Here is a 24,271-nt window from a genome sequence, read left to right on the forward strand (position 1 = left end):
ACATGTGTTTGAATGAATGTATAAGGAAATGAATTTCTGTGTGTCCTATCTGTGCTTGGAATTCAGAAAAGTTCATCCAAAATAAGCTAGCGGTGTTATTTTTAAAAAAAAACTCCAAATAACCTATCATTTCCTTTCTTAAGAGCGTTAATAAAACCTCTCAGGAAAACTTTAAATGTTAAAATGTTACATTTAGCAGACGCACTTATCCAAAGCGACTTACAGTAGTGAGAGCATACATTTTCAAGGAGCCAGAGTAAAACATTCTCAGAACCTCCCTGCAACCTAAAGAAACGTTCCCAGAACAGACAAAATTGTAACTTCTGGTCTCAGAACATTTAAAAAAACATTCCGATTTACAGGTCAGGGAACTTATGGCTTCATTTCCACAATCAATGTGAATCCAAAAATATACGTTCCTACTACTTCCAAGGAACCAAATGTGCTAGCTGGGAATGCTGCCTTCTGAGGCAACACAGAATGCATTTGTAATTTTCTGGGAGACGCTCGAAGGAACATATGCAGGAATTAGTCTGATCACATGGGCTTCTCACACATCTGGCATGAATAATAATTAATTTAGTTGTTTATGTAGTATCATGCATACAAAAAAAATCTTTAGAATGTGCCAATTCACAAATTACATCCTGTAATATATTTCTGTATATTTCAACATTTACAAAATGTTATATAATTCCTTGTTTACAAAAATGATGAATTTTTGATAAATACAATAGAAGACATATTTATGAGTAAGGTGTGGCGTCAAATATAGAGTAATCTGTCTGACAGATACAGTGACTTCATGTCAGTCAGATTGATTGATCAGGTTGGTACTGCATCTCCAACAATTCAAAGCAAGGCTCCTGACCTTAGTCACCATTGGTTTGTGCGGGTGGCTGGATAGCCCTGTTGTTTACCCATCCTGGATATGAAACGTATCCAGGAATTACTCTAAAATAAATCTGGTCACATGGGCTTTTTACGCATTTGACAAGTTGAAGGATTCATTGTGTTGTTTATGTATCATGTATACAAATGTTTTCTCTAGTATGTGTCAACTGACAAATTACATCCTGTAATATATTTATTAATATGTCAACATTTACAAAATGTTAGATAATTACCTTGTTTACAAATATGCAGAAATTTTCATAAATAAATATGGAGTATAGCAACCTTAAAGAACACCGTAACATTGAATTGCCCCCCAATCAGATTGGTTGATTGGTCAGGTTGGTACTGCATCTCCCACAGTACAAAAGACGGCCCCTGACCTTAGTGTCATCATCTGTTTGTGCGGGTGGATGAGTCCTGTTGTTTACCCATCCTGTCTCCACAGAACGTAGAACAATATTCCTGGTTGTTGTTACACCACCTCGCTGTTTTGGCTGCCTCTTTGTTTGGTTCAACCCATTCTATTCATTGCAGGGTTAGTGACCCTTTTATTTTCCTCTAAAACATCTCCAGTCCACATCCCATGGGTTCCATCTGTCAGAGTTTCACACTACATCTGGTGGGAAACGCATCCCTCAACACAGAAATTTGAAAGGAAAGTTGACACAAGTGAAGTAACAAAGCAATATTTAATGTAAACAAAAACCAAGTATGTATAAAAATGCTTTCAATCCTTACTAAATGTTTAGTTTTTCATGACTAAATGTATCTTGACAAAATAATAACTCTATTAAGATGTTGTTATTATAAACACGGAAAACCATATGCCAACAAACCATCTAAGAGACTGGGAGGGAAACCAGAGGGTTGAGATTTAAGTTCTTGTTCACACACCACAAAACATGGCCAATAGTAACCAAGCATGGACAGTAGCTACACGTTTGTTATGTCCACCACTCTCAGCACCACTTTCCACCTCTCTCCACAGTAACCCCAGCAGTTGATAGTAAATAAAATCAAACTTGGTATCTCACATTTGCCAAATACAAGAAGTGTAGACTTGTTGTTATATAGAAAGTGGTGCTGAAACATGTGTAGATAGCAAATGTTTACTTACAAACCCTTAACCAACAGTGCAGTTCAAGAAGAGTTAAGAAAATATTTACCAAGTAAACTAAAGTTTTAAAAAAATCATAAAAAGTAAGAAAATAACATAACAATAACGAGGCTATGTACAGGGGGTACCGGTACCGAGTCAGTGCGCGGGGGTACAGGTTAGTTGAAGTAATTTGTACATGTAGGTAGGGGTGAAGTAACATTGCATAGACAATAAACAGTGAGTAGCAGTGTACAATTTGCAAAACACATGGGGGGTCAATGTAATAGTCCGGCTGCCATTTGATTAATTGTTCAGCAGTCGTATGGCTTGGGGGTAGCAGCTGTTAAGGATCCTTTTGGTCCTAGACTTGGAGCTCCAGTACCGCTTGCAGTGCAGTAGCAGAGAAAACAGTCTTTGACTTGGGTGACTGGAGTCTCTGACAATTTTATGGGCTTTCCTCTGACACCGCCTATTATATAGGTCCTAGATGGCAGGAAGCTTGGCCCCAGTGATGTACTGAGCCGTATGCACTACCCTTTATAACGCCTTATGGTCAGATGCCGAGAGGTAGCCACACCAGGCGGTGATGCAACCGGTCAGGATGCTCTTGATGGTGTAGCAGTAGAACTTAAGGACCCATGGGGACCCATGCCAAATCTTCTCAGTCTCCTGAGGGGAAAAGGTTTAGATGTGCCCCCTTCACGACTGTCTTGGTGTGTTTGGACCATGATAATTTATTGGGGATGTGGACACCAAGGAACTTGAAACTCCGACCCGCTCTACTACAGCCCCATTGATGTTAATGGGGCCCTGTTCGGCCGTCCTTTTCCTGTAGTCCACGACCAGATCCTTTGACTTGCACACATTAAAGGAGAGGTTGTTATCCTGGCACTACACTGCAAGTTCTCTGACTTCCTCCCTATACGCTGTCTCATCGTTGTCGGTGATCAGGCCTACCACTGTTATGTCGTCAGCAAACTTAATGATGGTGTTGGAGTCGTGTTTGGCCACACAGTCGTGGGTGAACAGGGAGTACAGGATGGGACTAAGTACACACCCCTGAGGGGCCCCAGTGTTGAGGATCAGCGTGGCAGATGTGTTGTTGCCTACTCTTACCACCTGGGGACAGTCCATCAGGAAGTCCAGGATCCAGTTGCAGAGGGAGGTGTTTAGTCCCAGGGTCCTTAGCTTATTGATGAACTTCATGGACACTATGGTGTTGAACGCTGAGCTGTAGTCAATGGGCATCATTCTCACATAGGTGTTCCTTTTGTCCAGGTGTGAAAGGGCAGTGTGGAGTGCGATTTTGATTGCGTCATCTGTGGATCTGTTGGGGTGGTATGCGAATTGGAATGGGTCTAGGGTATCCGGGAGGATGCCGTTGATGTGAGCCATGACCAGCCTTTCAAAGCACTTCATTGGCTACTGACGTGAGTGCTACGTTGCGGGAATCATTTAGGCAGGTTACCTTCGCTTCCTTGGGCACAGGGACTATGATGGCCTGTTTGAAACATGTAGGTATTACAGACTCAGACAGGGAGAGGTTGAAAATGTCAGTGAAGACACTTGCCAGTTGGTCCGCGCATGCTTTGAGTACACGTCCTGATAATCCATCTGGCCCCGTGGCTTTGTGAATGTTGACCTGTTTAAAGGTCTTGCTCACATCGGCTACCGAGAGCATTATCACACAGTCATCCAGAACAGCTGGTGCTCTCCATGCTTCAGTGTTGCTTGCCTCGAAGCGAGCATAAAAGGCATTTAGCTCATCTGGCAGGCTCGCGTCACTGGTTAGCTCGCGTCTGAGTTTCCCTTTGTAGTCCGTAATAGTTTTCAAGCCCTGCCACATTTGACGAGCGTCAGAGCCGGTGTAGTAGGATTCAATCTTAATCCTGTATTGACGCTTTGCTTGTTTGATGGTTCGTCTGAGGGCATAGCAGGATCACCACCGGAACCCTGCTCCCCAGCTATCAGCTCGGGCAGAGGGTATGGCTTTCCACTCGGGACCTGGCCCTCCGGGTGGTGTCCTGTAAACTTTCCCCCCATTTCATCGTTTTTTTCCGCATCTCTAAAATCCTTAGCCTCTCTGCTGTTCGTCTTCTGTTGACCCGCACCCTCCGTATACATCCCACTTTTCATGTGTCTAGGATTAAACCTCTGTCTCACAGCCCTTTGTCTCCTGTTTCCTGTTTGTCTGTTGCCAGTTTGTCTTATCCCGTCAAGTCCTACCAGCATGTTCCTGTGTTTCCTGTGCTCTAGTTTTTGTTTTTCCTATACTTCCCAGTTCTGACCTTTCTACTTGTCCTGACCCTGATCCTGCCTGACCTTTTGCCTGCCCCTTGTACTATAATAAACTATGAGACTTGTACTATCCACCTCCTGTGTCTGCATTTGGGTCTTAGCCTGAGCCATGCTGGTTTTTGGTTTCTACTTTCAACGTGTCCAATTAAGATGGAGTTGCAGTCACAGCAAATATCATTGCTTACAACAATTGTACAGCCATTCTATTGAAACTCATTTACTCACCTCATTGATTAGCTAGCTGTATTAGCTCATTGACTTGAAGACATTGGGTCACAATGTAGGTTAATAGGAATTGATCTAGGAAGTGGCGCCCTGGGTTTCAGGAAGCAATAATTAGTTCACTAATGTTTTGTTCTCTTTAAATAGTTACTTCCATATAATTTCCCCCCGATTGATTATGACATTTGGGCAGAATATCAGCATAATAAATTGGGGTAGTCAAGCCTGATAAATGTGTCACAAATCATACATAACATTTTATTTCTTGACCTATCGTATATATTTTTTTCTGTATTGGATGTTCTTTCTGTTCTCAGGACAGAATACTTGTTGATCTTGTATTGTCAAAGCAACTTCTTGATATTCAACATAGAGAGCCTCTCCAGGATGACTATGGAGTACAGAACCTGTCTTCTAGCTCCTCCTGCTGGCCCAATACATGTTAGTAAAGTGGTATCCAACATTCATTCCCTTTAAAGCATTTCTGTAGGACAGACATTAAATTAACATGATCAAGCATTTAAGAACTCAATTCAAAAGTGGCTGAGTTTGAAATCACATTTAATGTTTGTTCAGGAGCTGATTCACATGAACCTCAACCCTTTGTGTACAGTACAATTCTTTAATATTTGTATTATCATCATCAGATCATGGTCTTAGCTCTCCACAGGCACTCGCACACTCATTCACACACACACCAACCCTCTGCAGCCAGTCATACCAGCTGAGGGGTACACACAGGCAATCTTAAAGGGGACTTAGTTGTAACACCAGCGGAAACTCATCTTACACGGTAACACAGTCACAAACCTGCCAGAGGCTAACCCTATCACGATGTGAACACTCACTGGTGGAGGAAAATCTGAACGTGCAAAAGTGGTCCCCTTTAAAGACTGAAGTATTTAGAGTCCTCTGATCTTAGGACACAACAATCACTCATTTTCTCCCGTCTTCAGTCACTCCCCATCCTCACCATCCCATTCTCATGAGCACCAATGTTCAGCTTGGAGAAACTAGCTAACAAAGAAAATAAAAATACTCATCAAGGTTTCACCTCCTGGACTGCAAATACACAAATGCACAGAGCAATAAAAAGACATGTCATAGAAGGATGAAACTAAATCACGATAAAAGGAATCAAGATCCATTTGTTTTGTAACTAGCTGTTAATAGAACTGTTAATAGCTCTAATAGCATCAACAGTTTCATAAGTACATGTAGTTATATATACGTATCTATATTCCATAAAAGATTGTTAGGGTCAAACAGTCATGTTTTCGACAGTTTAATGCTGGAACAAACTTGAAAAGTTAATTTCCGTATGGACTCTTCAGTTATTGCGTCACTTTGCAGGCGATATAAACACTTACCTGAAGCAATGTGAAGACACGCTGGAGTGACAGCGTCGCCCCAGTTTAGAAGCTGTTCCACCAGAGGCCATACGTAAATGCGTCTGGATTTAAGGGCACCAATACTTCACAGAGCTCTGACAGATAGCAACCTCTGTGGGCGTCCGTGTACTGGGTGCAATAATGCAGTAGTGTAACAGTTCCATGAAGCCAAGGCCGCTTATGTATGTCACTGCAACAGTCAGTCAACTCTGTGGTTCACATACTGGGAGTCACTGGATCCAGATGTACACCGATACATGTCCCTCGTCCAATGAGGAGCCTTGGTTGCTCCGTAGCTGTGCAGAGCTCCTCCCTATGAACAGGTCCCATGTAAACAGCTTACAGAGGCGAGACCAGGGAGTAAACACACTCTTTGGCACATCCTTAGGAGAATGGCAGATGCAGTCAAGTCCTGATCAGACTGAAAAATAGACCAGATCCCATGATTAGCTAGATTTGTAGCTACAGAGAGGTCCTGTGTGTTAGCTACTGTTGACCTCTGTCTAGCATTTAAGTCATAGAAAGACATACACATGCACCTCTTGTGCAAAAAAAACACACACACAAACTAACAAACACACATAGCTTATGCACTTAGATAAAAGTGTCACTGGCCTAATTTCAAACATTCCAATGTTCTAATTGAGCCTAAAAACAACCTAGTTCACCACATTCAAATGTGTAATAAATAACAACCAAGGTTTTGGGTTTCATTGACAAGGCAAGAAAGAAATGGCAACATTGTGTGTCCACATTGAAACTTGAAATAGTGACCGTCAATACTTCTATAGACCCTTTCATCTAAAGAATAGAGGAGTTTCATCAAGAGCTTAAATGCCGTTAGCTAAACAGTGTTGGGGACATCAAACTATGGAATAACATAATGACCAGCCTAATTTAATATGGCACAGTCATCTCAAATAATAACTGCATTAAAAGGGATAGTTCACCCAAATTACACATTGGTTTCCTTACCCTGTAAACAGTCTATAGATAAGGTATGACAGCAATCCATGCGTTGGTTTAGTTTCCCTGGCACTGTTTTCAAATGCTAATGTTTTAGCATTTGTGGCACAAATCCCATGGGACTGATATCAGCAATCATCTATAAGTGACTTTGTTGTGCTTTACAATCAATTGTAGACACTTTCGAATGATTTGGGCACAATGTTTGACAAATGCTAATATCTTATACCCATGACTTAAATGGGATTTGTGCCACAACATTTGGAAACGGTGCCAATGAATCTAAACCACCGCATGGATTGCTGTGATACCTTGTCCATAGACTGCTTGCAAGGTAAGGAAACCAATATGTAATTTGGGTGAACTATCTCTTTAACTACATTCAGAAAACATTAAGAGTTACTGTGTGACTGCACCTGTCAGCCTAACTCTAAGGTGAATGGGACGTCCCTTCAAGGTGCTGCTTCCTCTACAGGGTCCTTCCTTTTCTCTCAAAGGGGCCTTTTCCTCATCATCACTGCCCTAATCAATGGGGCACTTATGTAAGTGCTCTGTGGCATTGTCTACGTTAAAATGGCCTTATCAAAAGAATGTGTAAATGGGCTTTTTAAGTCTGTACCATAGACTAAGCATGAATACAAAAACATTATTTAAACTCCTTTTAAAATGTTGTTGAGGTGAGTATAGCAGGAGCCATGAGTGTGCTCCTCTTAATTAAGTGCTTCAAATATAAATGGGCGGAGCCTCTCAGGTCTTTATAAAGCACTGTTTAGAGCAGGGAGATAAGTCAAAGTTCAATATGGTTTTAAGTTAACCTCTCGGTTAACCACTGAGCGGCAGGAAGTGTAACTGTCCACGTTACAAACTGAACATTCAGCTCAAAAAAGTCCAAACAAAGAAGACACAGCAGACCCCGAAGCCCTGGACAGTTGCAATCACCCACTCTGGTCAGGAGAGCTTGGGTTCCCATGGCAATGGGGCTTTGTAACCATCTGCAGCGCTTCCTAGGAGAGGCTGGGGGTTGAGAGAGCTCGTTGGGGGAAAGCTTCTCTTTAAACACTTCCCCAGTGTTTAAAGAGGTCCCCAGTGTTGAGGCCGAAGGAACAAGTGGATGGAAACAAGGCATGGCAAAGACGTGGCAGAACAAGATGGTTAGAAGAATGTGTGGATTGTTATGGACCTGGGGGTTACAAGGACAGGGTGGGGATCAGGATCGAGGTGAGGGTGGACTCTGCTGAGGCTGTTGCCATTGGAGTGGCAGTGACAATTGGAGCAGACTCAGCCATTGGGGGAGGAGAGGGGCTGCAAGGAGGGGGAACAGTAGGAGCTGTGGTGTGGGTGTGGATGGAGGGTAGGGTTGAGGTGGGGGCAGGAGTTGTGGTGAAGCTGGAGGAAGTGGCTGGGACTGAGGTTGAGGTTGGGGTTGGGTTGTGGTCTTGGACTGGGGGGTCCGTGGCAGAGGGAGCAGGCTTGTTGTAGTTGAGGTTGAGAATGTGCTGCTGGAGGTGGCGGATCCAGTCCTCCTGCACAGAGAGAGGACCCTGGAACTCCACCTCACAGAACCTGGCGGAGAGAGCAGAGAGCACACTGTACTCAAACAGAGTCGTCATACAATCACAGGAGGAAGACAGGAACGGTACATGGATAATTAAAAAAATGTTGCTTTAATAAATCAACAGATTATAATTATTGTGAATGTTTTTTTATGGCCCCTGGGCCGACAGACTAAAAGCACTCATTCACACAACTTCCAAATCTCAAGTGCCTCCCTATTCCCAAAATAGAGCATAACTTCTGACCAGGGCTATAAACAAGTGCACTATATTGGGAATATGGCATACTTTGAGATTAGTCGATGGGTTCAGTACTGCAGTTCCCCAGAGAAACTCACCGGCACCTGAGGGAGTAGATCTTTCCCACCACTTTGACCAGGGGAGTGGAAGGGGGTTTGGGCACCAGGGCAGGAATGGTGCCGGTGCGAGGGGGCTTGGGGGTGCCACTGTCCCTCTCTCCTCCCTCTGAGTGGGAGGGGTGTTTAAGAGGTCGCCGCTCAAAGCCTGAACATGAGGAGAGAACACCAGGCTGAGCATGAGATGGACAGGTAGGTGTGTATGGCGAATAGTTGTGTGTGTTTGTGTGTCACACTCACCTCTGGGCAGGCGCACGTTTAGCTCACTGCGGGCCACCTGTGTGTGGGGAGGGACTGTGTTGGAGAGTCGGGTGGGGCTGAGACTGTGACTGCTGTGGCTGGGTCTGGAGGGGGGAGTGAGACCTGCATCACCCTCTGCTGCCCGGGGTGATGCCAGGGTGAGCTCCCGGCCTACCCGTCTGGCCTGGGCCAGCCCCAGAGCCGCCCACTGGGAGGAGGAGGAATGCTTCTGGGAGGGCATGGGGGGGAGGAGGTCAGAGTCGGATGATGGGGAGAGAGACAGGCTGCTTTTCTGCAACATAAAGGAGGGGGATGAGTGCTTCTCATTAAAATAGCTGTCTCAATGTACTCTAATAGAAGGACATGACAGAGTAATCTTCTTGTCTTTATGTGTGTCAACTCATCACAGAGGGAGTAACAGTGAAGCAAATACACAATGCTAATTCAGGAGGGACAGACAAGTCTATTTTCTAGAACATAATTAATCTGAAGATGAAGGATCTATGTCACCCAGTTCTCTGGTTACTATAGCAACTATTAAGTCAATACCTAAACCTGATGTGTCCCCCACAGGGGAAATATTCTGATATGAGAATCTTTGTGTTGGAGCTACATGATAGCAGATCTGAGTGTGGCATTTAAATCACAAAATGGCTGGTGGTGGCTGAGGCCAATTCCATCTTTTAACCTTTAAAAGCCAATCTCCTGGCAGGTGTTGTTAGTTTGAGAGAGCTAAAGCATTATGGTAAACAATTCACCTGACCTTTAATGATATGGGTTGTCATGTTAATGCTCTAAACAGCCCTAACAGTGTGCCGACAGACCTCATAGCGGTCCGAAACCCACAACTAAAATGGACGGGGTCGGCACTAATAAAAAACGACTTAGCAATATTGTAGCTTGATTGTGCATTGTGTGCACGATGTCACACAGTTCACTCTAAGTCAATAGAAATAATTTCTGCCTTCGCATTGACATTGGAAAAATATAACTTTTTCCTTTTACTATCATCTATCACCATTAGATAAACTCCTAAATAAATCAATTCCTCCCTGACCTTCTTGGAGGTGGAGCGGTTGGAGCCCTGCATGTAGCTGCGGTGCATCTCCACCACCTTGTGGGGCCGGCTGCGCATCCAGGCACTCAGCGTCTCGATGGGCGAACCGTTCACACACCACTCTGTCACGCCAAACTGCCGCAGGTGGGCCCGCGCGTGGCTAGCCAGCGCCTTGCGGTTCTCAAAGTAGAACCCACATAGCTCACAGCTGGCATCTGGGGAGGGGGTGAGAGAAGACAAAGGAGTGGTGTTGTCAGTCAGAGCCGGGCTTAAGTTAGAGACGGATTCATGTTTCATAAAATTAAATGTATATACCAGAACATGTGTGTCATTCGCTGCTAAATGCAATGAGTCTGTACTAAAAGACAGTCAGCAAGTTAAAGGATGACTGCAACTCTTCTGAGGATCTTTAGTAAGGTCATGGCTTACCCAGGTGCCCTCCGGCATTCTTGTCTGGAGAGGACTTCCCTTTGATGGAGAGGTCATGTGGCAGTGGCGAAAAGGACTGGGGGTGGGATGGTGACCTCTCAACTGGATGGCCCTCCTCCGACATGGGTCTTTTACCCAGCAGGGACACCGCAAAAAACTTCCCGGCGGGAGGGGTGGAGGAGAGGCCCACCGCCCCCAGGCCGTGCTTATGAAGCCGGGAGCCAGAGTGCAGCAGGTTGAGGGGGGATTTGCGGGAGAACTTGGGCGACTGGTAACCCAGGCCCCCCACCAGGCCTTCCCAGGTGGGGCTGGACCCCTGGCTGGTCTCCTTCTTCAGCCCCGGGGCTGGGGACGAGGTGCCCCCATTCTTGTGCATGAGTTCTCTCAGGGTATCTATGGGGGAGCCGTTGACTGTCCACTCTGTGATGCCCATCTGGCGCAGGTGGGAACGGGCGTGGCTGGAGAGACCTTTACGGTTCTCAAAGTACTCCCCACAGAACTCACAGCGGATGTCCCGAGTGGGCTCTACTTCATGGGCTGTGACTGTGGGAGGAACAGAGGGAGGGGGAGGAGACAGAGAGATAGAAAAAGAGACCGTAGAGAATAAAAACAAGGCATCACTTCAGTATGGATATTACCTCAATAATTACTAGATGGTCTTTCAACTTGGACTCACCCAAGTTAAGAGGGAGCATATTGTCAGAGCTGCTCCAGCTGCAATTCAGTGGCTCAGAGGAGTATCCCGCTGCTCCACCCACCGCTCCTGGCATGGTGACTTCCAGCTGCATAGGCTCAGGCTTCAGCTTGACTATCAGGCTAGGGGAGGCCGGTGGAGCTGAGCCCATCTTACGCACCGTGGACTGGTGGCTGGGAGGGTGGGCGAAGGCAAAAGGGAGGCGACTCAGGAGGCTGGGCGAGGCAGGGGAGGACAAGGGGGAGCGAGGGGGTCCGGGGGATGGGGGGGGAGATTTTAGGGGCTTAAGGGGCAGGGCGCATGGTAGACCTCGACGTGTGATCAGCTCTCGCAGGGTGTCTATGGGGGAACCATTGACTGTCCACTCTGTGATGCCCATCTGGCGCAGGTGGGAACGCGCGTGACTGGAGAGGCCTTTACGGTTTTCAAAGTACTCCCCACAGAACTCACAGCCGATCTCCTTCACTGGTTCACCTGCAGGAGAGATGGAGAGTAGAGATTAAGATCAACTTAAAATAAGCACCTCAAGAAACTGTGCCTCAACAAGTCACTGATGCTGTATTGCATTGAATGGAGAATGAGTTTAGTTTCCATCATATGACAGACACTCACTGTGGGGGATGGGCGTGAGTTCCCCGCCACTCAAACGGAAGACCTGTAATTTGGAGGACTTGGGACGTTTGGAGGGCGGGCCAAACATTGAGGAAGCTGAGGAAGAGGTAGCTTTGGACCCAGATCCGCCCCCCATCGTAGTGACCTTGTAGAGGAGAGGTGTAGAGGAGGTGGTGAGGAGGGAGCGTTTGGGGGAGGAGAGGCTGGCTGTGAGGCCCCTGAGCCCCTGGGGCCCCTCAGGCTGCAGGGCGCTGGCTCTGTGCTTGAAGTCATCAGTGTGAATGAGCTGGTTGAGGAGGTCTATGGGGGAACCTTTGGACTCCGAGTACTCCACCCCAAAGTGACGCAGGTGGGCTCGGGCATGGCTGGACAGGCCCTTCCGTGTCTCGAACCAGGCGCCACACAGCTGGCACACTATGTCCTTGTTGGGGTCTACCTCCAATGCTGCACAGATGAGGAAAAGGGGGTATGAGGAAATGTTTTACTTCAGACACCTTTACAACCTCCGCATTAATCAGTTGGGGTTGAAGGACCAGAGAGAGGGCACTGACACACTTACTGAGGTTGAGTGGGGCATCAGTCTCCTGTGGAGCCCAGAAGGGTTTGGCAGAGAGGTTAGAGGTGGTTCTCTTCACCACTCCAGGCTTATGGTCCTGACAGCGCATGGGGGAGGACACAGGCAGCAGGGAGGAGATGGGGGCCTTCCTCACCACAGGAGAAGGGGAGCAGGCCCTGATGAGTGAGGGGGGAGGGGAGGCCACGGGGGAGGGGATAGAGAGAGGGATGGGTTTCTCGTCCATGTCGGTGTCTTGATATCTCTCTTCTTTCCGTGGGGTTGGCAGGACGTGAAGGGGCTTCTTGGCAATGGGGGGGCGGGGGAGGGGAGGGGGAAGTGCCCATCCAGACCACGCTCCTTGGTGATCTGGTAGAGGAGGTCGATGGGTGCCCCGCTACTCTCCGACATGCCGATGCCCAGCTGGCGCAGGTGGGAACGGGCGTGACTAGATAGGCCCCGCCTCGTCTCGAAGGGGGCACTGCACACCTCACACTTTAACAGGTTGGACACTATAATAGAGAGGACAACAGTGAGAGGGGAAGAGATGCATCTGACCAGCACACAGCAAAATACACAGAATATGGAAAAAGGTCCCTTTGCACATTTTTTTCAGTCATAGTTCAGCACTGGTGTATGTATTATTACATCATTTATAGCACTTCAATTAACGGACGGTGACAAAAAGAGCAGGAGGCTGTGCAGCTGAGAAATCTCAACTCCATGATATAATGGAGTTGAGTGGCAATGAGTTTGCTGCAACCTGTAGTTTTTGATACAAACAGCATTTTAAGTGACCTACACCGTTGTTTGCTAATGAAGAAGGAACAGCCCCGTCATTAAAGGACGATTATTTTTGTTTTGGCAGGAGATGCATAGAATGCAATTTTCATCAAGAACTACAGATACAACTCCCTCTGACAGCTGTATGACAATCTGGACAAGCACAGGTACACAGTAAGTGTTCATTCAAATTATATATGTTTTAAGTATCGAGTGGCAGTGCATGTTTGAAGTTACTAACTTCATACTCCATTGGAAACCAGTGAATTATGCAGCACAATTTGACAAAGGTCACATTATAGCCCTATTCAGACGGGACTAGTATTAGCAGAGACGCTGGTTATGTAATTAATACACCGGCATTTGAATTATTCCAGAGGACAATTCGCACGGTATAAGTTTTTACAAACTGCCGCCTTTAATTCTTCATTTGTTTTCATTCAATTGACTCTTATGACGGAAGCCTGGAGGGTTTTATTCTAAGCGTGAAGATATGTGAACACCATGTCTAGCCGATAAAGGCCACACTGATAACTCATGCTTGGCGGCCAAATGTGAAGGTGTCCCCAAAGCGTTTAAATTGCAGAAGTGTGATCATAATCATTATGTTAGGGATTGACGGTAGACTGTCCTAATGACAAGGCCTCCCATCCTGCTGATGTGAGCTGTTGAACAGTGCTCTTGCACTTGAGATGCGTCTATGGATGAGAAAGTGAACTTGCCAATTCCAAAAAGGTTTAGCTCAGTGGGGAATCTATTGCCTACATCAACAGCCACAGTTGAATGAAATAAGCCTAGACACAATATTTTTTTATTGCACATTTAATTAAACTGACACATTTGGTGATGTTCGACTTTCAGTTCATTGGCACAAAACGTAGCCTATAAACAAAAGTTTGTTCAACTCTTGTAATGTCTCGAAAAACACAGGGACGTCGTTACGCACAGGACTAGCATTATCAGAGGAACATTAGGTTATTCTGGCTGGAATTGTTACTCTCCTGCCATGTAAAACTGACTGGCATGGCAAATTCGGACCGAACTAAAATGACAGAAATTGTGTTTTGTGTTTGTGCACATAATTACATTACCCAACCTCCCCCAATAAAATGAATCCTGTCCGAATAAGGATATAGAATTAAGTTTTAATCATAAACTACGGAATTCAGCACCCAAATATAAGATTGCCTTTACAAAGGACAAACATAGGTACAAGGTACGCATTAAAGAATGGCAATTTTTATTGTCTGATATCGACTCGATGTAGGTACACTCCGACAAAACGAATCGCCACTCAACTCCATTGTGACGTGATGTACATATCGTGGAATTGAGAATTCTTAGCTAGGGGCTGTGGTAACCTCAGCCACGTCTATCTGCCACCTAACAAAGCCTCCAGATCCCTGGGGACCTTTATGTCTCATCTCCTCTTGCCCCATGTTGTTCAGTCTCACCTTTGATGTCAGCTTCATCACTCGGGGAGGGGCTCTCTGGGTCCAGGGAAAAGAGACCCTTCCTCCCTGGGCTGGAGGTCAAGCTGTCCAGTGCTGGCATCTGCTCTTCCTCCTCCCCGCCTGAAACACATTACACAACAAAATTAATGAGTCATTCATTAAAGAGTCATTAACCTGGGAGGATGTGAATTAAACACGGAGCCTAATGTCACCAGGAAAATTACATAAGTATTCATTTTGGTAACTGGTAATGCATGAAAATACACATCATGACCAAAAGTATGTGGACACCTGCTCGTCGAACATCTCATTCCAAAATCATGGGCATTAATATGGAGTTGGTTCCCCCTTTACAGCTATAACAGCCTCCACTCTTCTGGGAAGGTTTCCACGAGATGTTGGAACATTGCTGCGGGGACTTGGTTACATTGAGCCACAAGAGCAGTTGTGAGGTCGGGCACTGATGTTGGGCAATTAGGCCTGGCTCACAGTCGGTGTTCCAATTCATCCCAAAGGTGCTCGTGTAACAGTATAGCTTCCGTCCCTCTCCTCGCCCCTATCTAGGCTCGAACCAGGGACCCTCTGCACACATCAACAACTGGCACCCACAAAGCATCGTTACCCATTGTTCCACAAAAGCCGCGGCCCTTGCAGAGCAAGGGGAACAACTACTTCAAGGTTTCAGAGCAAGTGACATCACTGATTGAAACGCTATTAGCACGCACCCAGCTAACTAGCTAGCCAATTTCAGATCGGTTACACTCGATGGAGTTGAGGTCAGGGCTCTGTGCAGGCGCCAGTCAAGTTCTTCCGACACCGATCTCGACAAACCATTTCTGTATGGACCTCGCTTTGTGCATGGGAGTAAATAAAGGTGAAATTGTCATGCTGAAACAGAAAAGGTCCTTACCCAAACTGTTGCCACAAAGTTGGAAGCACAGAATCGTCTAGAATGTCATTGTATGGTGTAGCGTTAAGATTTACCTTTACTGGAACTAAGGGGCCTAGCACGAACCATGAAAAACAGCCCCAGACCATTATTCCTCCTCCACCAAACTGTACAGTTGGCACTATGCACTGGGGCAGGTAGCGTTCTCCTGGCATCCGCCAAAGCCAGATTCGTCCGTCGGACTGCCAGATGGTGAAGCGTGTTTCATCACTCCAGAGAACGCGTTTACACTGCTCCCGAGTCCAATGGCGGCGAGCTTTACACCACTCCAGCCAATGATTGACATTATACTGTATTGTGATCTTAGGCTTGTGTGCTGGGCCATGGAAACCCATTTCATGAAGCTCCCGACGAACAGTTATTGTGCTGACATTGCTTCATCGGCAGTATGGAACCTGGTAGTGAGAGTTGCAACCGAGGACAGACATGTTTTATGCGCTACACGCTTCAGCATTTGGCAGCCCATTTCTGTGAGCTTGTGTGGCCTACCACTTCGCGGCTGAGCTGTTGTTGCTCCTAGACGTGTCCACTTCACAATAACAGCACTTACAGTTGACCGGGGCAGCTCTAGCAGGGCAGAAATTTGACGAACTGACTGGTTGGAAAGGTGGCATCCTATGACGGTGCCACATTGAAAGTCACTGCGCTCTTCAGTAAGGCCATTCTAATGCCAATGTTTGTAGGGGGATTGCATGGCTGTGTGCTCGGTTTTATACACCTGTCAGCAATGGGTGTGGCTGTAATAACCAAATCAGCAAATTGAATAGTTTTTAAATAATACAATGAATTATGTTTCTGTATGAATAACAAAAAAATACATCAAATCTTTACAATGGAGTAGCTAATAATAATAATAATAATAATAATACGATATTCATTAAAGTAACTGCAATTTGCAGCGCTCTATTGGGCTTCAGACATAGTCTGTCTAATAAATCACTTCTTCCAAGTGTGTAGACCTATTGTAATGGCAAAACACTGTTCGTTTTCCTGCTGTTGTACATTTCGTAACAGACACATGCCTTTCATTGCGATGGTGTATTTCAGGGACAAAACTACCATTTTCTGCGACAAAACGGTAAATCATAAGCGACGTGAGTAGACAATGCTTTTTGTCTGGTGGGCGGCTCTGCGCTTGTCAGTTGATCTCGTCTCAGGGTGCTCGCAGAGCAAATGACACCTTTTATTTTTCTCGCTTTATTTGCAGCATCAAAAATGTGATCACTGCAGCAAAATGATACCATGGTTTAATAAAACTATTAAAAGTAACAAAGTTACAAAATCCGGACTTTAGTTGTCATTATATAGCAGTAGTAGGCCTACAGTAACATCAGGTAACCTGACACTTAATAAAGTGACACTTAAACGTATTTTAAAATCTAAATAAGTTTTGATATGACTACAGATTTGTAGTCCGTTATTCCTGTATTATAAGCATGAGGCAATGCATTCATAAAGAATGACACCAGAGCGACCACATTCAAGAAATCAAAGGAAAGTAAAATGGCGAGGATTTGGGAACTGTAGGTAATTTTAGAAATCCTGCAGTATTGGAAATAGTGAACGTCATCCGAGACGCACAAAATATATCACACAGAAAATGACAGTCCGCATCAAATGTCGCAAAACACATTCCTGCGCGCGTAGCTACAGTGATACAAGCAACTCGAACAACGACAAGAATGACACATTTCTAGCCAATGCCTTGACTTTGTCTATCTCACCTTTAGTGCGCGACAGTGATTTTAAATGGTCTCATATGATTTATTTTTTTTGACGGCTAATGTGTCTAGAGACAATTTTGACATATAGCAAACAATACGGGTTACGACGCGACGTGTAACAATGAAGCCGATTAATGTTTAAAGGGCACGGTGCGTGGTACTCACCGGTCAGTAGCTGTGGTGCATCGGACTCCCAGCAGCTAAAGCCAGACAGTTTTTCCGCTATTGTTTGTGTCTGCAGGGAGGTGGAAGCAGCCATTTTGCCCCCCATACACATGCACCGCTAAACTAAGGCGTGACCAATCGAGCAGAGGCTGGGACAAACGCACTGAGCACCACATCAACCATGGGCATCTGAGTCTCTCCCTCTAATATGCTTGATTTACAGTAACACTTTGTCCCAAATACTGCAGTTCATCAAAGACTTGAAATCTGCTACATCACACAAGTCTCACAACTAGGGACTGATGTTACAACATCAACAGACAAAGTCCTACATCAGGAGAGTAGTTCCATAATACAAAATAGTTGCAAAACTATTGCACAGAATGGTTTTCATCACTCAATATCCCTTGTGCATTGCATTGCCACTGTAGTTACCATTGAGTTACCACATTTAGCACTGAGACATTTCTTTGGAAGTCTTATTCACGCTGATCAACCATCATGTAATCTACCAACAACCTATAACACAGTCAGTCCACAGTGTGTTGTATTCATAAACCACCACGCCAGCTCAAAAAGGCATCCTACAGTATACACACCAGGTACACACACACCTTCAGGCTCACCAACGCTGTGGTCTTTCTCCCAAGGCTGAGAAGGCGACGATGGCAATAGGATGGAGACTGTAGCACCTGTTGCCTCTTCACTCCCCTCCCCTCCCCCTGGTTCTTCCTCCTCCGTCTCCAGGTCTTCCTCCTCCTCGTCTGAGGCTGGGCTGCGTGGGGGGGCTGTGGGGAGGACCAGGTCTGGGCGGCTGGAGAAGAGCTCCCGGAGGATATGGATGGGCGAGACAGTCACCTCCCAGTTAGTAATCCCAAAGTCCCGCAGGTGTGCCCTGGCGTGGCTGGACAGGCCAGCCCGGGTGTCAAAGCCAGCATTGCAGAACTCACAGCGCATCACACTGAACGTATCCGGGTCAAAGTTGGCAACTGAAGAGAGAGAAGGGCACATAAAACGTTAGCAGTTTACAGGCTGACTTGGAAGTTGTACACATCCTCTACCCTGACTGATACTTTACTTTGTTCCTTTGTTACATTATAGTTTATTACAAATATAATTGCATTATACACCAGACATGTAATAAAAAATATTCCTGATACCCTTTTTCTTCTTCTTCTGGTAGGAGAACTTCTTCTCAATGGCATTGACCTCCTCGGGGGATATGAAGTGGCGCACATTGTAGCTGACGCCCACTCGGTTGAGGTGGCCCCTGACGTGATTGGCCAGCCCAATGCCGTTGTGGAAGCGATCAGGGCAGTAGGGGCATTTCCTCTCCACGCTCTTCAGGGTCCCCGTCTCCTCATCAATCTCCTCATAATCCTCAGCTGATATGCCCTCCGCTAGGAAACGCCGGATATTTTCCTCTTCCTCTTCTTCGTCATGATCATCGTTGTCCTCATCATCGTTGTCATCATCATCTTCATCAGAAAAAACCTTGTTACTCTTCTTTTCAAAAGCAACCTTTGGCTCCCCGTCCACTTCCTCTTCCTTCACGGGCTTCCTTTCTGTAGAGCATGAGGCTGTGAGGCTCTGTTGTTTTAGAAGGGAGTCATCTAGCGCAGGAAGGAAAGGGATATAGTATGAGGCTGAGCTGAGACAGTAATTTAGTACACAGTATTATAATAGAGAAGTGTTCAATCCCAGTCCCGGAGAGTCAATGTGCCGCTGGATTTTTGCTGTGTCAGTAACTGCCTCAATCAATCTTCAACAGCAGATGAGCTAACTTTATATCACATCAATTTACTACGTGCTATAATGGCACATCAAGAATAGGCATCATATACAGAGACACAGCGATGGAACAAACACTACAGAGGCCATTCAAACAGACGTAACATGAAGAACACAGTGATAAGATGCAATGAGGTGAAATTAGAAACAGACATCTACTCACCTAGCAACTGAGCCTTTATATTGATTAGGGGAGAACGCAAGGAAGATAAGGCTGACTATATTGTATTTGGTGAGGGGAGCCATGCATCACTGCATGCCAGGTGGCTACTTCACAACTCAGCCTGTCACTCACCCATCGCCTTGCCTCCCTCCCAATGGCCAAGGTAAGAGAGGAGAGTTTGGGGGTCAAAGCGTTTGGGCTCATTGAGGACAGGGGACAGTGTGTGTCTTAGCTGGGCCTGCTGGCCCTCAGTCAGCCCCAGGCACTCTGCTGCCCCCCGCAGGCTGGCTAAGAAAATGAGTTTCAGCTGCATGGCCGTGGCAGGCACCTCCACAGGGCATGGAGGGGAAGCAACGGGCAACCCAGGTTCAGTTATGGGCCAGGCAGGGACTGCTGGGCATTTTCAGTTACGGCCAACCCAGTGACTGATCTGCAGGCTTGTGATGTTATTTGATAACACTGTCCAAAAGTACACATGCATGAAGCATAAGATATGCATTCTAGGTGAATATAATTTCAATATCGAAGGACAAATGTCACAGGTTACCTAATTGTGCATGTCCAAGATTAAAATAAAAAGAGAAAATATTGAATTGGAATTCAGAGTAGCCTCAGGAAATCAAAATATTCTGGACAGTATAATATTTTTTGCTTATGCATATACATATAGTGTGGCCATTCTCTAGTGCAGTGGTTCCCAACTCCAGTCCACAAGTACCTCAAACAGTATTGGAGCCCCAGACAAGCACACTTGATTCAACATGTCAATTAATCATCAGGCCCTTACAAGGTGTTTTTTGTTCGGGGCTACAACAACAAAAAGTGTACTGTTGGGGGTACACAAGGACTGGAGTTGGGAACCACTGCTCTAGTATATCAGACCATTAATGCTGAAAGGTTTGTTTTAGAATTAGCATGAGAGCAGTGCAATAGGTGAGACTCTAAAGAAAGTCTTAGGTATTGGCTTCTTTCATCTGTATTTGAGAAGGCGTGAAGGGATAGGTTCTGCAGCTTAGTCTCACCTCGGAGGGATCGAGCCCTGGTGAGCGGTTTGGATCCAACAAGTGATTCAGTCTCTTTTTGGTTCATATCGGTTGCCAGGTCAGGGCTCTGGCCCTGGCTTTGTGCATCATCGGTCTCAGGTGGCCCACTGTCCAGTCTGGGATTTGGCCAGAGGAGTTCTGTCCCCACCTTCCCTCTCCGATTTGCCCTCTTGTTCCTGATGGTCTTAAAGGCTAACTCTCTACGCTGGGGAGCTGTAGCAGTGTTTGATGGTTGGGACAGTGTGTCACTGTCCTCCATAGCAGAGATCCAACTAGAGGAAGAAGACTTACTGGCCTTTGACTGGCTTTGGCCCTCTGGTGGAGAGACAGGCTTAGAAAGCGTATCAGAACATGGTGGAGAGGAAGCATCAATTCTGGACCCTGGACGGTTCATCTCTTCAGGCCCTTCCCCACAGATGGAGGTCTGCGCAGGGTGAGCCACGCGTTGGTGCTCCTTCAGGGCAGTTTGACTGGAGGCCTGGAAGGCACACTGATCACAAGTGAGAGAGATGGAGGTCAGGCCAGAGGCAGATCCAGGTGACACAGGCGGCTCCATAGGAGTGAGCTTTGGCTGAAAGCGCGGAGAGGCTCGCTGCAGACCAGTAGGTTTTCTGTTGTGGGTCTTGGCGTGGTTGGCCAATGCCTGTGAGGTGCGTGTACTGAAGTCACACTTGAGGCAGAGATAGCGACGATTGGCTGGGCCTTTGACCTTTGCTTTGACTGGAGTTTTGGCTCTAGCTTTGACTGGGGCCCGGACTGGAACTGGATCTGGCTCTGTGAATGGAGCTGGAGCTGGAGTCGTGACTAGAGCTACAAATGGTTCTAGGACTGGGCTTGCAGGTTTGGTCACCTTGCTCGGTTCACCTTGCGTAGTCTCTCCTTTCCCACTGTCACTCAGCTTCCCAATCTCCTCCAGGATCTTTTGACGAGACTCCTGGTGTCGTCTGTTGTGGTCCGCCAGAGCCAGCCTGTTTGACAGGTTCCATCCACACTCCAGGCACCGAAATCGCGCGCCCTTCACTCCGCGCTCCCTCCTGCCAGTCCCCGGCCTGCTAGGACTGTGCTCTTGCATGTGATCCTGCAGGTAGACCTGCTTCTTGAAGTAAATGCTACATTCCACACAGGTGAAAATCTCTTCACTAAGCTCTCCCTCTCCTCCTCCTTCTTCACCACCCTTTTCCTCTTCTACCTTCTCCAGTTCCTCTGTTGCCTTTTCCAAGTCCTCCTTAAAGTCATAGGCCCCTCCACTCACCTTCACTGGCACCAAGCTCTTTGCTCTTGAGGAAGCACCCCTTGCCTTCTTACCAGCTCCTGTTGATGTGAGTTCCCAGGAGCCCTGGCCAGAGAAGGGCCTGAGCAGGGCCCTTTTCTTCTTCCGACGCTGGATGAAGGTGCAGTGTGCCCAGGGTGCTGGTGGGGGGCTCTCTGTGTCTGAGTCTCCAGGAAAGGTGTACACATCCCGCTCAGGTTCCTTGTCCTTCCCTGTCGGTTCCTCTTCCTCTCCCTCCTCCTCAATTTTGCACCCCTCCTTTGATGTCACTTTGGACTGAAACACTTCAGCTTTCTCCGATATATCCCAGACACTGTCATCTACCACTGTGGATGGTCAAGAGACAAAAGGATATTAGAAAATAAGTTATTTAGAAAATAAACTGTTTTATTTAGTGTTTTCCCTTGCTCCCCATCATGCTTACATTCTTTTGAACTGGATTGGGCCTTCTTTGGCTCCTCTCTGTGTGTGTTAGGCTTGTCTTGGTCCCGCTCCTCCACAGGGCTGAGTAGGTTTGTCTCAGTGGGTAAGTGCGGTAGTTGTTCAGGTGCTTGGTCATCCTCACTTTCAGGTCTGGACAAAATTATACAGAGGGAGACAGTTGTATGAGTGGGTCAGAAAGAGCAATGAGTCCCTATCTGTCTATCTGACCATGTGTCCGCCTAACCTGTTAGTGTGTCCGATTGTCACTTTATTTGACCGCTCTGCTTACTGTCTGTCTGCCTTGTGGTGTCGTGTCCTATCACACATAACTATCTTCCTGCTGGTTGCCCTTCTATTCCTCCATCTCACCTGTGTCCAGAGGAGAGGGATCCTGGGCTGTGAGCGGCCAGACCGTGAGGGTTAGAAAAATGCTGTAGCTCCTCCTCTGACAGACAGCGCAACCCACAAAACAGACAACAACAGGAACATCACTTCACATGTCGGCCACCCACAGGTAAATTCACAGGCAAAGATTTACAGTAGTTATTCCTAGTAAGAGAGACAGTTCTGACTACAAGCAGACGGAGGAACATTCAAACATTCTGGAAGTGACAACAAATATAGCTGAGTGTGATAGCAACAAGTTTAACTGATAGCATCACATTTCCGTTAATGCACTACCGACATTAACGGAACACACTTAAAAATGAAATAGTATGATTCATATTGTGTTCATACAAAGCTCAGTAATAAACAAGGGTGATAGCTACCGTCTAGTGTCTCTTTCTCAGAGTCAGAGTCCCAGGTCAGGGAGGAGGGAAAGGCTGAGGACCTGATGCTCCTCTGTGCACTCCTCCCTGATTCCACCTGGGATAAGGGGCCTCCGGTCCTCTCAAAGTCCCCATTGTCACCACTGGACCATGGGCTCCCACTGAAGATGAGCTCGTCTGAAACCTGTTGATGATATTGACACAATCTCACAGCAAGAGACAGCATTCTGAATGCAACTGACATTGATTCTGAAGTCTGTGATTTTCACTTATGTATGTGGTGGTCGACCATGATAGGATTCTCTTTACCTGTAAGGTCTGATTTAGGAAGTTGTGGGTTACGGTGTCCTGTGCTGAGAATGAGGGTGGTGGCCCATAGCTGCTCACTGAGGTGAAGGAATCCCTGGGGGAAAGAGAATCCCCCTCTAGCTCCATGGTCCCAAGAGCACAGTATGGTGTTCCACTGCTGACCACTACAGTCTACATTGTGTGGTGTTCTCTTCCACTGTTTTTATATACACAAAACAACACACACAAGGGGTACACTTCCGTAATACTGTCATAACAGAGAGATAAGCAGCACTCCAGAAAAGGTGTTCTGATGCACACAAAACACCCAATTTAAAGTCATTGGAAAATCATGCCGCTCATTTGGGGGTCTGGGTTGGCCACTTGACTTTCTGCTTCAAATGCTGCATTGTCAATGAGCCACAATATCACACCAAGACCTTGATGAATTCGACAAATCGTAAACGCAAGAGATGGTAACAAGCATCGCGCAGTGGCGTCACAGGTTCAGCCCACTGCAAATTTGGGAATGTCTGACCCATTTTCACAATGTCTGGTGATATTGTGAGGATATAACAGATTTCCCAAATGGCCACGTACAAAAGTATACTTTTATTCAGGCCCTGTCTCGCTTGTTAGCTAAAAAATAAACGCAAATGTAAGTAGCTAACACATCAAGATGGGAAAAAATGATATCTACCTGCAAGGGCATTGTGGATGGATGTAGCAAGCATTATATAAATATGTGCAAAAAATGTTTATAATGTTATAACGCCCGTTATTAAGTACTCACGGAAAATGGCCTGGCTTGTGGTCTGAGGAAAGGAGTTGTTTTACGCACCGTTCTCCATGCTTTATATAGAACAAAGCTACGAATATCCTCAGTCCATGAATGCATGTAGAGTGTTGCTATATTTTTGTCACATCGGTGCTACATTTTTTCCATGAACCCGCTTGCAGAGACCACACACTCGACTCCATGTTATTTGCCTGCAGGCACGCCACGGCTACGTGAGTGACGTCGATTTAGAACTGAGGTCAGGCTATCCCTCTCATATCCATGTTCCAATTTGCATGCGCC

The 24,271-nt window shown here is 46.3% G+C and overlaps 1 protein-coding gene across 1 annotated transcript; it reads right to left on the reverse strand.

Annotated features, from left to right (window-relative positions):
• Positions 1 to 5,060: 5,060 nt before the first annotated feature.
• LOC118384185 (protein Wiz-like) lies at positions 5,061 to 24,218 on the reverse strand. The gene is given in 18 exon segments (XM_052518942.1): positions 5,061 to 8,436; positions 8,765 to 8,930; positions 9,023 to 9,314; positions 10,080 to 10,294; positions 10,509 to 11,051; positions 11,185 to 11,676; positions 11,815 to 12,258; positions 12,374 to 12,521; positions 12,524 to 12,879; positions 14,605 to 14,724; positions 18,057 to 18,431; positions 18,603 to 19,055; positions 20,419 to 22,035; positions 22,134 to 22,282; positions 22,502 to 22,577; positions 22,903 to 23,086; positions 23,212 to 23,407; positions 23,984 to 24,218. Coding segments are annotated over 17 exon segments (6,132 nt in total). The 5' UTR covers positions 23,338 to 23,407; positions 23,984 to 24,218; the 3' UTR covers positions 5,061 to 8,060.
• Between the last annotated feature and the right edge of the window lie 53 nt (positions 24,219 to 24,271).

Source organism: Oncorhynchus keta, chromosome 5 (assembly GCF_023373465.1).
Source record: "Oncorhynchus keta strain PuntledgeMale-10-30-2019 chromosome 5, Oket_V2, whole genome shotgun sequence".
Lineage (NCBI taxonomy): Eukaryota > Metazoa > Chordata > Actinopteri > Salmoniformes > Salmonidae > Oncorhynchus > Oncorhynchus keta.